Here is a 13,450-nt window from a genome sequence, read left to right on the forward strand (position 1 = left end):
GGGAGGAGGCCTATTAGCAGAGTATCGAGCAGCAACCGCTGTTGACAAACAGTGGTTGGTAGCGGCCTGCATCCAGCGCCACCTTGCTACTTTTATGAGGTCATCCGTCCACCTTGTAGATGCTGCACGCTGCGCTGGCCTGCACTCTAGAACCTTGTTGTCCCATCGGCCGTTATTTCTGTTTAATATGTGCCCTGCTCATTACCACTTCAGCTTGTTGATCCGTCGGGCTATGTCAGTGACATGTCTGATTTAACTACTTAATGATTTACAAAATGTGTTTCTATTACCGCTATAACCAATTTCGTTATCATTTCAGGCATTCCGTTTGGATATGATGTCGCCATCGGGCACAGTTTTGTCGCCGCTCGGTGAAATCACGCAGGTCCTCAAAATAGCTAATCCAACAAGGGTAAGCAAATACGTTTTATTATATTAACATAGGTTTTAATTTCTTGTTTACTATTGATATTTTGCAATATTTTCTCAGCTTGTCGCTTGCAGACATTCTAAATTATACTATACCTACTTATATGTAACAGTGCATGTCAATAAATTCGCCATTAGGCACTTATGGCATTGTAAGGTCATAATAAAGTTGTCAACACTGAATCGTCCCAGCTATGATATTGATAGGAGGGCGTTACTATCAATACTGGATTTTTGCCACCTAACGTTTCAGAATCGTTTGATTCTGTCGAATAGTATTCAAAATAATAAACTTATTTCCTAAATCTTTCCAGGCACCCCTCAGACTGCGGATACGCGTGTCGTACAACGTCGACGGCAGCCCGGTGCTGGAGCAAGCGGAGGTCAGCAATTTCCCGGCGGAGCTGTTCAACTGACGCGCGGCCCGCCCGCCCGCCTACGGCCTGTAGGCGGCCCCCCGCGGCCCGGAGGAGGCCCCCCGCGGCCTTTTGGCGGCCCCCCGCGGCCTGGAGGAGGCCCCCCGCGGCGACGGACCGAGTGAACAGTGCAGTGTTGCCAGTGATGTGTCGCGCCCGTGAAAATATAGATGACCTACGCTGAACGTCCCACCAAACTCAATGACAGGGGGGCGCTACCATCGTTCAACTATATGGTTCCCAACATGGCAAAAATCGACACCAGCGATCCGGTATCGACGGTGGCGGCCCACTGTCAATGTCATGGATAGGACAGTTCAGTATTTTGGAACTATACGTCATAATCTACATTTATTTATTATCTGTATCATCACTACACAGATTATGTCACGCCACAGATTAATAAAGTTTTTAAATCTAGCAATACAAAACCAAGTTTGGTGTCAGGATTGTGACTCATTTTCAGGGCAACATGGTATGCAATACTAATGTCTAATATGAACGGAACATCGCGTCAATTCTAAAAGCTGTAGTTTTATTTGAGGAGTGTTTTCTTGTAACTCGCAATTCACAGTTTGTTTTAAGATGGCTTCTTTGAGAGGTTGAGCGCAACGAGAGATTCTTTTGCTATATGTGATATTGACTTAGCAATACAAAGATACAGCAGGTTTAAAATAGTGATCCAATATTTTTCAGAATGATCTACTTGATGTTTGGCTAATTTTCTCTAAGACTGACAACTCGGTATAACTTTGGTCTAATATGTGATTTACAAACGCTCACGGCTGCCACAGCTTTTGGCTATAACGTCTACTTATTGAGATTTCTAAAACATTCCACTAATTTAATAAATTTTGTTTCGGCACATCTTTGATGGAGCGATAGTTGATAAATTACATATGAATTTTAAATATCACCTAATATTTACCGCATGTGTTTTATTTTTAACTCTAATTTCTTGAATCTTATTTCAGTATTTTTCTTAAATTTTTGTGATAGTCTTTTCCCAGTTTTAAAGCTGAATGTAAAATACCTGTCTTGGCAGCTTGTAAAATATGTCCAATCATTTTCTTTTATCAATTATTCTTGTAACCAGAGTGTACATAAAGTTTTATAGCCACTAGACATCTTTGTATTTACTCAAAATTATTTCTAAAGTTGTCGGACGTCGTAACATCGGAAAAAAACTAGCTAGGCCGTCGCATCGCGAGCCGATGCGATGTGTACATTAAAGAAATTGTGACTGTATTATAATGGTATATAGGAAGATGTAAAGAATATGGTATGTACTTAATATGAATACACTATTATTATTGTTTGTGTGATAAAGCACTAGATTAAATGAGTGTCGAAAGATACCTTGCTGTAAAAAATAGTCATTGAATTGGAATATTTCTCCTCACCTGCCTTGTTGAATTGACAAGCAATTAATAACGTCGACGTGCCTGTTTTTCAACTCAGTGCAGAGAATATTTTATTTATTTGAATCAATGTGTTGTTTAATGTAAACTAGTTTGTAGCAAAACGTTATTCCCATGCATTTGGTTAAGTATAGTTATTTGTGTATGAGATTTGTTAATTGCTTCAAATGCTAGTATTTGTAGTTTAGAACTATTCATTTATAAGTCATTGAAAATTTGATATATTGCAAAAAGTGTAAATAAATAAGGCATACATCTCTCATGAAATAGGTATACAATGTGGTTAACCCTAACCCTTCATCCCGATTTTAATGATTTGGGACATTTTAACACTTAGTGCTTAGTTCTTATTTTATTTTATCTTATTTATGTTGTAGGTTACTAACCCGCACTGTTTATGAAATATTAGAAACGTATAAATTAGACCCACTGAAGGAGTAGTTGACGCACGCCCCTAGTTTTATACAAACTTTACGACCACATTTGTGTAATCATGGATATATATTTTGTTTTCCATTATGTAAAGAGAGCTTGGCAAGATATATCGTAATTTGGTGCTTGTTTTATTATAAAATATCTGATTGAATAGAAGGCCCTCCACATGTTATGTGAGATGTTATGATTTTGTGTAACTAAAGCTATGTGAAAGATGTACATAATGATTATAATGATTTTATGTAAATTGGTTAATAAATATTTGAGAATGTTTATATAATCATCAATGTGTTTTGTTTTTGTATCAGCCTTACATATTTTTATCCCCATAATTTACTTCTGGCCTTTGTGGGCGTTCACTTGTGACCTTGTCTCAAAAATAAATGAAGTTAAAAATAAGAACTAACTCCTAGGATTATAGCTAATGGCGGTAGATTTATTTACACTCGACGATCATCTCTCATCTTGAACCATTCACAAAATACACTAACGCCCCCCTTGAAACGCCATTTGTTACGTCATAGTACCAGGAACACATAAATATTGAGGATATGGCGGTAGATTAATTTTATTTTCCATCTCACACACTGAAACATTCTCTCTTTTCTTCTGCCCCTTACCCTTGGACGAATCCCAAGCCCTTACCATTATGTTTGAAGAGATAACAGAGGAAGTAGTTTTGTCTCTTTCACACTAGTGGGGTTGTGCATGTATGCCGTCTCACGCGATGTTGTAATGACATCGCATTGTGAATCTACCGTCCATATCCTTGTTAATTATGCGCTCCTGGTACCTTGATAGCATTTCGAACATGTTTGAAGGGACAATATTGCGTTTTTCAAATGATAGTATTTTAGGCTGGGTTGCATAATCTCACTTCTTTAACAACGTTAAAAATCTGGTGAACTCCATAAAAAACACCGGTTTATCGTTATAGTTACGGTTAAAGTGGTACAACTCAGCCCAAGTTAAATAAAATTAAGTTTTATTACCCACAAGACTCGAATCTGAAACTATCCTCATCATGCGATTCATTACACCAACTCCGATACTTTTTATCAAGATTCTTTGAGCAAATCAACCCCCTAATAACTATTATCATTTATCACAATATTTAAAACAAATGTCAATCAAGCAAAAATCTTTTTTAAGCTACGACGTAGCTTTGCGACGAGCGACGAACGAACACGATTGCACTAGCCAGCCCACTGACTAGTCTGATAAGTTTCAAAAAGCATCCCGTTGGTGGATCCTACTTTTGTTGGTCAAGATAATCTCAATGAAAAGTTTGGTTTCCCTTCAATACGTATAAATCTAAATCTCAATGAAAAGTTCGAAGTTTCACCAAGGTACCAGGATAACATGAACATTAAGGATATGGGCGGTAGACACAAATTAATTCATTAAAAGATTACTGTTCGCCCCGCCCCTTTCACACACACCTTTACAATTTTAATTGCCATTTCTTTCTATCCGTATTTTGTCCTGTATCAGCATTCATTCATTGAATTAGAATGTTTTCGTACTACCCTCATATCCTTAGCACTTGTGTCCCTGGTACTTTTCTCGTAATTCATGAGTTTCGAGAACACAAATAACAATGTGAGAAACTTCTTGGCGGGAAATCGAGGCGTTATTTTAAGCAGTTTTGTTTCATTTTCTATAATGTGTTTAGCCGACTCTTAATCCATGATGTGTTCGTGAACGTGCATAGGCAAACGAAACAAAACAGTGCTACATGATGTTGATCTCAATAGAGTTATTGAGTTATTAGAGAGCATTCAAATTCAAGGGAATTGGATAGTGTGGGAGAAATTAAAGATTAGATTTACTGGACATGTTTACTTAAAAAGAGTAAATATACTGCTGAATATTCTTCACAAGTATTAATTGCATTACATTTAGTTTATGTATACAGTCAGCATCAAAAGAAGTGCCATATCACAATAAAAAAAATCACACACAGGAAAACTGTTACATTTGTTGTAGTCATTGGAAATATGTATCTCAATTGGGTAGGTATATTTTACAACTTTTGATGCTGATTCTGGAACTTTATGCTGAAATTCACTCAATCATAGGAGTGGCGGGCGAGGGCCGGCCACTTACACTGTTGAAAAGCCTGTCTTTTATCATCTGGGCCATCAGTCCGTGGATCACTTCTATGGTCGTCTTGCAAGCATCCTTTGTGGCCTTCCCGAGCTTATCTTCAGTGCGTTTCTCGTGAGGATCTGATCCAGCTACTATGAAGCCTCCACGACCTGCAAATGTTCACAATCAAATAAGGATCCAATAGCCATTAACGGCCATCACTTTAGCCTAGGCGCAGACCACCGACATTTAGTTGGCCGATAATTGGATTGGGGTGGTAATCTATATGAAAGTGCGCACATTACAATGATTTTGTATTGGCTGATTCTTCATAAAATTTATAATCGGGCCCAACTATTGGCTAACTAAAAGTCGGTGGTCTGCACCTAGGCTTAACTAATCATTGTCTATGACATATTATCTTACCTAATGAAACCTCACTCTGTTCCAATTTATCAGACAGGTCAAATATCTGTCCAGTCGTATAGTCAGCATTTGTGATCAGGCTGGAGCTGCTCAATGTGTTTACCCAGTATTTGTTCCACAGTGAATCTAGCAGTCTACGGTCCAATGAAGACTTGAAGTATGATACTTCTAATGAGTAATATTGCTTGCAATGCACGCCAAAGTCCTCGATTTTGTTCAGTGGGATTGTTTGGTACTCTGAGGGCTCTTCATTTGCTGGTTTATATCCCTAAAGAAAATAAAAAGTGATAGCATTTTAATGACCTCCAATATCTCACTATCACAACTTTGAAACCATTTAGTAGTTTACAAAACACAAAGTAAAAATCTACCAATGTTTGCTTAAAATTTCTCACCTTAGGATAAGTCCTGAAAGCGCCAAGGCATACTTTTCCAGCCGAGATAGTTCTGACGGGGTCAATAACGATTGCCACAAATGGTTCCTGGAAATTCTGATTCAGCATCTGTGTGGAGACGTCAATGCCTGAGAGCCAGCAACCGTAGCCAGGGTGACTGTGGTACCATCCAATAGCATTCTCATGTCTGCCTACCTGTATAACAATAGATTAGTATTTGTTTATCAGTAAATAGTAAGCTTTTAACTAAATAGCATTGTACCATAACACTATAGCACCAGTTCTTCCAATAAGAAAGTTTTTAAAATGGAGGGTATTTACTTGGTTACTGTTTTAAATAAGGGTGGTACTAATAAATCAATATTTATTATAAGATACAAGTAGATTCATTCATACTTATAAGTTGTTAGGATAAAGTTATCCAATTTACCTGCTTTGCAGCTTCAATATAAGCAGTCATGTACTCGTATGCCTGAGCCTGAGCATTCACTCTAGTTTCTGTCCCTTCAACGGGCAACGCAAATGAATCCATCACTATCATGGTATTGGCATCCACTTTCCCTAAAAGTGAAAAAATGCAGCATGATATTTGAATTTTCTTTGGCTTTGATCGTAAATATTGAATTCATATTGTAATTTAACTTACCAAGTAACAATCCCATAACTTCTAGAGTCCCACCAGACCGTGCATGCATCACCATCTTCAACAAAGCTAGAGCTGAGATTTTGATATCTTTGAAGAAGTGTGGACTGAAAACAAATATGTATTTTAGGTACACTGTATGGCTAATCAGTAATATGTAAACTACTGGGCTGAAACTCACTCTTTTTCCCATGGTTTTGCCGCTAGGATGTCTTGTTGTTGCTTTTTATCGTAACGATAAATTTCGTCAACACTGGAAACAGTCTCTATGTTATTGGACATGACCCAAGTCTTTTGGGCTATATTGGATTGAGAATCTGCGCTTGTAGACGCCATTTCGTTTTCAAAACAGTTTTTGAGAGCAAAGCGAATAAATAATCACAAAAGATTACAATTTTAATTTTGGTTATATTTTTGACAGTCACAGATGACCGACTGTATTTGTTTCACAGATTAGAGAGCATACTTTTCTCTATGTTAGAGAGTATGTCTGCGCTAGTAAATATTGCCTGCTGTAAAAATAAGAAAGATTGCTTTTTTTTTCTTTCGTTCCAACTGGTGAGGGGTCAAAGATCATACTGCCTAGTCATTAGGAAGAGAATCTGAAAATCAGAGAATTAAGTCCCTTCCCTGTATATTACATACAGGGTGTTTGGTAAAGGGATCCGTAAGACATGCGTTTAAGCTGGGTCTCCAAAGCCCCTTATTCCCTGCTTATTCAACAAAAATATGTCAGCATTCAATATTTTTTAAATGTTGAGATGTTTTTGGTGATTGTGTAGGGCAAAACACGCGCTGGAGACCCGGCTTTCTTAATGACTCATAAGTCCGCCAGTGCCGCCGATTGATACCCTAAGCTAAGCAATACACACCTCTCCTGTACTCCACTCCATTCTTCTTAGTTCTTTTGTTATTTAACGTCTTTTTCATTATTTTCTTTAGCCAGAAATTATATAAAAAGCTACTACTTTATGTAATAACTAGCTTTCCGCCCGCGGCTTCGCCCGCGTGGAATTTTGTCTGTAACAGAAAAACTATATCGCGCGCGTCCCTGTTTCAAAAACCGGGACAAAAACTATCCTATGTCCTTTCCTGGGACTCAAACTATCTGTATGCCAAATTTCATCGAAATCGATTCAGTGGTTTAGGCGTGAAAGCAAGACATACAGAGTTACTTTCGCATTTATAATATTATTATAGATTATACCTACCTACCTATAATATGTAATAAGTAAGTCACAAAATGACGCAAACAACGATCCGTCTACTCACACTGTAGGTCACGGTAAGCTTTGCGCTTATTGCATCAGATTCGAATGTACTAAGTAACTTTAAATAAAATCAGATTATGTAGCATCTTCAATATTCTAAGATTACCATTCATTTGTTATAATAAAAAAACAAAAACTGTGTTTTTGATAGTGACGCGACGCCGCGCCGGTGATGCAATATTATTTGTGTACCATACAATACATTACTGCCTACATTATGCAATTTCGCCGGCAGGAATGAAAGTTAACAACAATCGAGTACAACTTAGTACAAGCTCATAATATTGTAATAATTAACGTATAAAGTTAATAATGTGTATGATAAGCTATTTGTTGTTAGTTTAGAATTGTTATTTATTTTATTAGGAACCTATTTCAAGTTTGGGAAAGTTAGCAGCTGCGTTTTTAATTTGAATGAGGCGCCAATTCCCGCCACTCAATAGAGGGTGGTGACGTGATAGTGTGATCTCTTTCTAACTTCAACATAATATCATTCTAGCTCTTTCTCACATAAACGAAGGTGGTCACGCCCACTCATAAGTTGACCAATCACAAAACACCACATACGCTTTTGAAATCCCCCAGCGAAAATTTTATTTATTGACGTGAGCTCGATAATGTACGACGCAATCTTTCGTTACTCGCTCGCGGAGATATATCGCAGAAAAGTGGTCTAACAAATGGTGGAAAACTAATTAAAATAGCATGACATCAAGACATTAGAGCCTAATCAGTGGTGTGTGGAGTGTTTTTTGTTTTGAAGCTGTACTTGAAAAAGGAATCAAGATGAGTACACCGATCATCATCACTGTGCCCAACAACTACTTGACGGTGGATGATATGGACTCGAAGGTCGTAGTCGACGTTTCATCGCAGCCACCGTCAAGGAAGAGGCGCCTGGACCATTTAACATGGGAGGAAAAAATGCAAAGGAAGTGAGTACATTGCTTGCGTGTCCGCTTATCACAATAACGGTATCGCAGTTCAGCGAACGCTGGACGTTCTAGTAAATTCATTGCGCGACAAATTCCCCCGGATCTATCGACCCGAGACCAAGTTATGCTGGTGGTTCAGCCAGCTATTGCATGTCCAGTAAAACTTGAGCCGCACTTGTTTCTAGAAAATGAGTAATCACGAAACAATGTTTTTAGGAAGCTGAAGAATCGTGTGGCGGCGCAGACGTCGCGGGACAGGAAGAAAGCTAAAATGGACGAGATGGATCATCGGATAACGCTTTTGGCTGAGGCCAACGAGCGTTTGACGAATGAGGTGGCGAGTTTGAAGGCTTTGAACGAGCGTTTGTTGAGTGAAAACGCGTCGCTTCGCAGCGAAGCCGCGGCGCGGACCGTCGCGGGGGCCCCAGGACCAGCAGAGTCTACTCCTCAGCAGAAGGAGGGGCCCCCGACGGCGATCCGCGCGGCGCGTCTGCTGCTGGCGATGTGCCTCCTCTCGCAGACCTCCTCGCTCACCTCGACTCAGAAGAATACCTCGACACCCTCAATCAACTTGCAGAATCCCTCCTCAAAGAAATTGATGCAGGTTCTGCAGGAGCGGTTGAAGATGTAAGTTAAGATTTTATAACATTTTATGTTACGTACAATGTTGATTTGCTATGTGCGTGATAAACATGATCAAGGAAAAACCGAGCCCAACAAACAAGTTTGGGTTTAAGGAAAAACTTGATTTCCCCATACATTATTTGTTGAATCTTATCTAATTCCAGAGGTTTTGATGTAAAAGTACCTATTTATTTACCTGTTAAATTTTGAAGCAAGAATAGGATGATGCAATATTATGGGTCGAATTGCATCATACTCTACTGCACTACTAATTATACTGGGGCACACATGTTTGTTTTATCTAAGCAGGTCAAATTAAGTAATGTGTAGATAAAAATGCAAGCAAGTCTTTTCTGTTGTCTATAAAGGTCTCATTTTCAATACCAATAACAAAAATAACCAAAATTACTTGTAATGGGGAAACCCACATGATCTTATCTAACATACAATACCAGAGATAAACGCTTAATCATTCAGCAATAATAGCGATGTCAGCACCTACAATGGATAAAAAATATCAACGGTTCAATATTTGTCCATTCCAATTGTACAACAGTGAAAGGAAACTAACATCCCTTTTACTTGTTACAGGTCCCAAACCGGTTCCCTGGAGAGTGCCCTAAAGGAGCTCAAGTGGTGGGGCCCGCAGCAGAGCAACTGGAATCCGATGAAGGTGCAGTCGTAGACCTGAAACACGACGTCAACAGGATACTGGCACAGCACTCGTACGCGCACCGATACACGCCCGACGTAGTCATCACGCCCGCACCTAAAGAGGAGCCTGGCAGCGACAAGGGAGATATCTTCTACGCCAGCTGCGACGAAGCAAACGACTGCATTACCATAGAAGTGAAATGCGAAGACCAGGTCGTCGAGGAAGTCACACCGATCAGAGTTGACACAGATTTCACAGACAACACTGTGTCACTCGAGTGTGACCTCAAGATGCTGTCACCCATGACACTCTCCCCTAAGTCAATCGAGGACAATCTTCTCTTATCGCCCACGCACACTAGCCTCAGCTCAGACCTCGGGTACGAATCCCTGGCCTCCCCCCTAAGTGAGCCCGAGTCCATGGACTTATCAGATTTTTGGTGCGAATCATTCTCAGAATTGTTCCCTGGCCTAGCGTGAGGGAACAATTCTGCATTTGTTCTCGCCAAAGACTGATTAGTTTCTAAGCTAGTGTAAGACATAGATCTATTAAATTGTTAGGTTTATTTATTATTATTAAATGACAAATTTAATTATTGTAATCAAATGTTTTTATTATTAGGCGTGTAGTTGTTGTACGTACGAAGTGCTGTAAATAAACACGTGTTCTGTGAACTTGTTGGCTTTTCTTTATATCCAATAATAATTTAATCGATGGGCCCAGAATCTCTATCAATAAGCATCAACAGCCTACTGCTTGCACAAGGCCTAGCAGACAATCAAAATTAAATATTAACAGTTTTAATTTTAAAATCGTTGTGGATAACGATTTCAATATAAAAATGAGGCGTTATCGACTGTCGGTCTGAGCTACTATTCAGAGTATGACCGGCGTTGTCCCACATCCATTAATTACAATGACGGTCATGATAATTTAGAACAAATCAATCACATTTTATATCTTGATAAGTGGTAATAACACTAACGACAATATAAACTTTCTTCAATCAAAAATTTAGGTATGGCAATAAAGTGTAATGAAAGTAAAAAAACTGAATTAGTTATTTGTTATATCATATTCTGTAGGTATTGGTAAGTATCGCGGTATGATGACTTACTGATTTGCATAATTTGTTCAGGTGCAACTTTCCGTAAAAATTAACTTACTTATCGTAGAAAAACAACGTGACCTTCGTTTCTATAGCTTGGCAACAACAGTTAAGTGTGTGTATATCGTAAACATTTCCACGAGCTGATAAATATTAATTGATATTGAAATTCTAGAAACTATGAAATACTTATTCATGATGGTGTTACTTAGCAAATAAAAAGACACGAGTAAAAAAACATTAAATATATTTGTTAAAATATTACAGATTCAATAAAATCTTGTCTTAGATTAATACATAATTACAGCTATCTCGGTTAATGTAACCCACACTCTGTCCGCGTTATCAAGCCATCGAAGCGCGGAGCAATGGCGGCCGGTCTCGGCGCGACAAATAATTTCCTTTAGATATTTGTAAACGAGCAATATTTAACAATATTTCCCGGCAATATTACGCTGGTTTGGCAATATTCGTAATTCTGAATATTGCTACGTTGATTCGGTATATCAAACTCGACCATGCTTGCTGGCAAAACAAATTGGGAAATAATAGCCAGTTTACACGCACCTTTAGGGCATTGTTATAGCTCATTATCATGAAACGACTTTGTATTTTCCAATTCAATGGAGCTGATAAGATGAGACAAGTGGAAATTTCAACGAGCCGATAATAAAACATAGGTTTTAAATGTGTTTTTTCAACGAAACGCCTACTCAATTCAACTCAATTTATTTTATCGGAGAGCAATTTCAATTTTAACTTGTTTTAGGTGTAAACTCATTTCATAGGGTTCACTTTTATCGATTTTGCTGTGACACCTATTAAGATGTGGGTTTATACAACGCCTCGATTGGCGGCCATTACTGGAGCCCGATAATAGTTTGGCACTTGCACCTAACGAACTAATCATAAGCGATAACATAATTGGGAGCGATAAAAATATATCGTAAACAACAACGTAGCGACTGTACAGCATAATATAACGCTAATGGAAGAATATAGAACTTAACAGTAATCAGCGAGTCTACAAAAAACATTATCAGTATTATCGACTATACTCGTCTCTCTTACACGTTCGAGAATAGTCATGAAAACTAGAGACAGATAGACTCGAAAATAGAGATAGTGTAGCGATGTAGACCTGCAGATATCAAAGCATACAACAAAAATGCGATCTATACTGTCATAACTGCACAGAGTAACCTCACGTAGAACTATCGTGTTAAAACTATAGATCAGATTTATAACAATATACTTAACATCTAAAATTGTCTGGGACATTTTTAAATACCTATCCACACATCACGAATTACAATTTTAAAGAGAAAATCTTCTCTAAATTTAGACGAGAACAAAATTTTAGTAAAACTTACAAATTAGTTTGTAATCACATGCATAGTTACTTTTTACAATAATACACGAATTTCTACTTCTTATCGGACACAAGGCCAATTTCGTTGAATTAAAGATACATTACAAATACATACCTACATTTTATAATATTTATGGCTTCTCTTAAAGGTTATAAGTTCTTTATTGAAATACTTATGATCAAAATATCATTCAGATTTGTACACGTCGAAAGTTATTCTCTACAATAAAAATTACAATAACTTCTCTGCAGTTAACTTATCTATATTTTGTTACTTATTGTTTAATATAAGTAGTCGTGATTTTTATGGAATCAAACGGAAATATTAAGGTATCATTTATCAGACATTTGATTTGATTACATCAAGGAAATAAATTAGATCAGTGTTCTGTCTATAAATAATAGTGATACAACAACGTAGATAAAAAAGTTGAATCATAACAGCATATTTTTATGTTTTTATCGTATCAACTAAAAATATACCTAACATGTAATATACTTATTTCTTGTTATATTAGGATATTTCTCAGTTAGTCAAGATGATGAAACAAGACGATACTTTAAAACTTTTCGCTTAGTCATCGGTCATCCCATGTTGTGTGCAAACATTGGTTTGATGACTCAGAGTACGGACAAAAATATTCTCATTGGTTTTGAACTTTAACACATCTCAGTAAAGTTCAAAATATAGCTGCAAAAAATCATCCACCACAAAGGGCAGCTCGTCACAAGTTTCTATTTTTCTGATGCAAGTTCCATCGCGATGTGAACATAAACTGTCGCAGTGTCACGTATGACGCATCTTTTGAGCAAGGAGTTACCTCCTTCGAATAACTAGAATTTTAAAACTAGAATAACAATATTTTTCATGACAAGATAACTATCACGTAGTCATTCTACAATAGTGCTTAGAAAACTGTTAAGTATATAATACATGAAGATTCTATAAATATAAATTTCTAGCTCTTAGAAATAAGATCGAGTCCAAATACTAGACTTTTTTATATTGCCTGTATGCCTATGCATGTAATACTTAAACTATGTTATTTTTTGTAGATTTTGTGAAATAAATATTACAAAATATTAATCAATTTAAAGTTTCGTATTTAGGCTTGTGCGTGTTCTTCGGAATACATTTGAGTAAAAGATAAAAATGGAAGTTACATATAGCCACATTCATCTTTAATTACTTAGTTAAGGGGTCATCCATAAAGTACGTCACACGTAAA

The 13,450-nt window shown here is 37.5% G+C and overlaps 3 protein-coding genes across 3 annotated transcripts in view; 2 read left to right on the forward strand and 1 right to left on the reverse strand.

The window, feature by feature from the left end:
* AP-1gamma (adaptor protein complex 1, gamma subunit) overlaps positions 1-2,892 on the forward strand; it is a 34,980-nt gene extending 32,088 nt beyond the window's left edge. Inside the window, exons 18-19 of the mRNA XM_028322869.1 lie at positions 320-412; positions 744-2,892. Coding sequence (XP_028178670.1) covers positions 320-412; positions 744-845 — 195 coding nt within the window. The 3' untranslated portion in view covers positions 846-2,892. The remainder of the gene's footprint in view (positions 1-319; positions 413-743) is intronic.
* Positions 2,893-4,528: 1,636 nt separating this feature from the next.
* Positions 4,529-6,697, reverse strand: CSN5 (COP9 signalosome subunit 5). Its single transcript, XM_028322867.1, has 6 exons — positions 6,438-6,697; positions 6,260-6,363; positions 6,044-6,174; positions 5,614-5,808; positions 5,219-5,486; positions 4,529-4,962 (listed from the first exon to the last, which is right to left on the reverse strand). Exons 1-6 carry the CDS (start codon positions 6,590-6,592, stop codon positions 4,769-4,771), a joined length of 1,047 nt encoding a protein of 348 aa, XP_028178668.1. The 5' UTR covers positions 6,593-6,697; the 3' UTR covers positions 4,529-4,768.
* Positions 6,698-8,062: 1,365 nt separating this feature from the next.
* Positions 8,063-10,415, forward strand: Xbp1 (X box binding protein 1). The gene is made up of 3 exons (XM_028322848.1): positions 8,063-8,462; positions 8,679-9,089; positions 9,678-10,415. Exons 1-3 carry the CDS (start codon positions 8,314-8,316, stop codon positions 9,769-9,771), a joined length of 654 nt encoding a protein of 217 aa, XP_028178649.1. The 5' UTR covers positions 8,063-8,313; the 3' UTR covers positions 9,772-10,415.
* The last annotated feature ends 3,035 nt before the right edge of the window (positions 10,416-13,450 follow it).

This window comes from Ostrinia furnacalis, unplaced genomic scaffold, assembly GCF_004193835.3.
Source record: "Ostrinia furnacalis isolate ACB-3 unplaced genomic scaffold, ASM419383v2 OfSCF0526, whole genome shotgun sequence".
Classification (NCBI taxonomy): domain Eukaryota; kingdom Metazoa; phylum Arthropoda; class Insecta; order Lepidoptera; family Crambidae; genus Ostrinia; species Ostrinia furnacalis.

What these genes read in the sequence shown, in the direction of transcription:
- CSN5 (XM_028322867.1), bottom strand. Translation starts at nt 6,592, where the DNA reads ATGGCGTCTACAAGCGCAGATTCTCAATCCAATATAGCCCAAAAGACT. An exon ending in AGTTATGGGATTGTTACTTG is followed by an intron (nt 6,175 to 6,259) that starts GTAAGTTAAATT and finishes TTTCACTTTTAG; the next exon opens with GGAAAGTGGATGCCAATACC. An exon ending in ACAGAGTGAGGTTTCATTAG is followed by an intron (nt 4,963 to 5,218) that starts GTAAGATAATAT and finishes GAACATTTGCAG; the next exon opens with GTCGTGGAGGCTTCATAGTA.
- Xbp1 (XM_028322848.1), top strand. Translation starts at nt 8,314, where the DNA reads ATGAGTACACCGATCATCATCACTGTGCCCAACAACTACTTGACGGTG. An exon ending in GAGGAAAAAATGCAAAGGAA is followed by an intron (nt 8,463 to 8,678) that starts GTGAGTACATTG and finishes CAATGTTTTTAG; the next exon opens with GAAGCTGAAGAATCGTGTGG. An exon ending in CTGCAGGAGCGGTTGAAGAT is followed by an intron (nt 9,090 to 9,677) that starts GTAAGTTAAGAT and finishes TACTTGTTACAG; the next exon opens with GTCCCAAACCGGTTCCCTGG.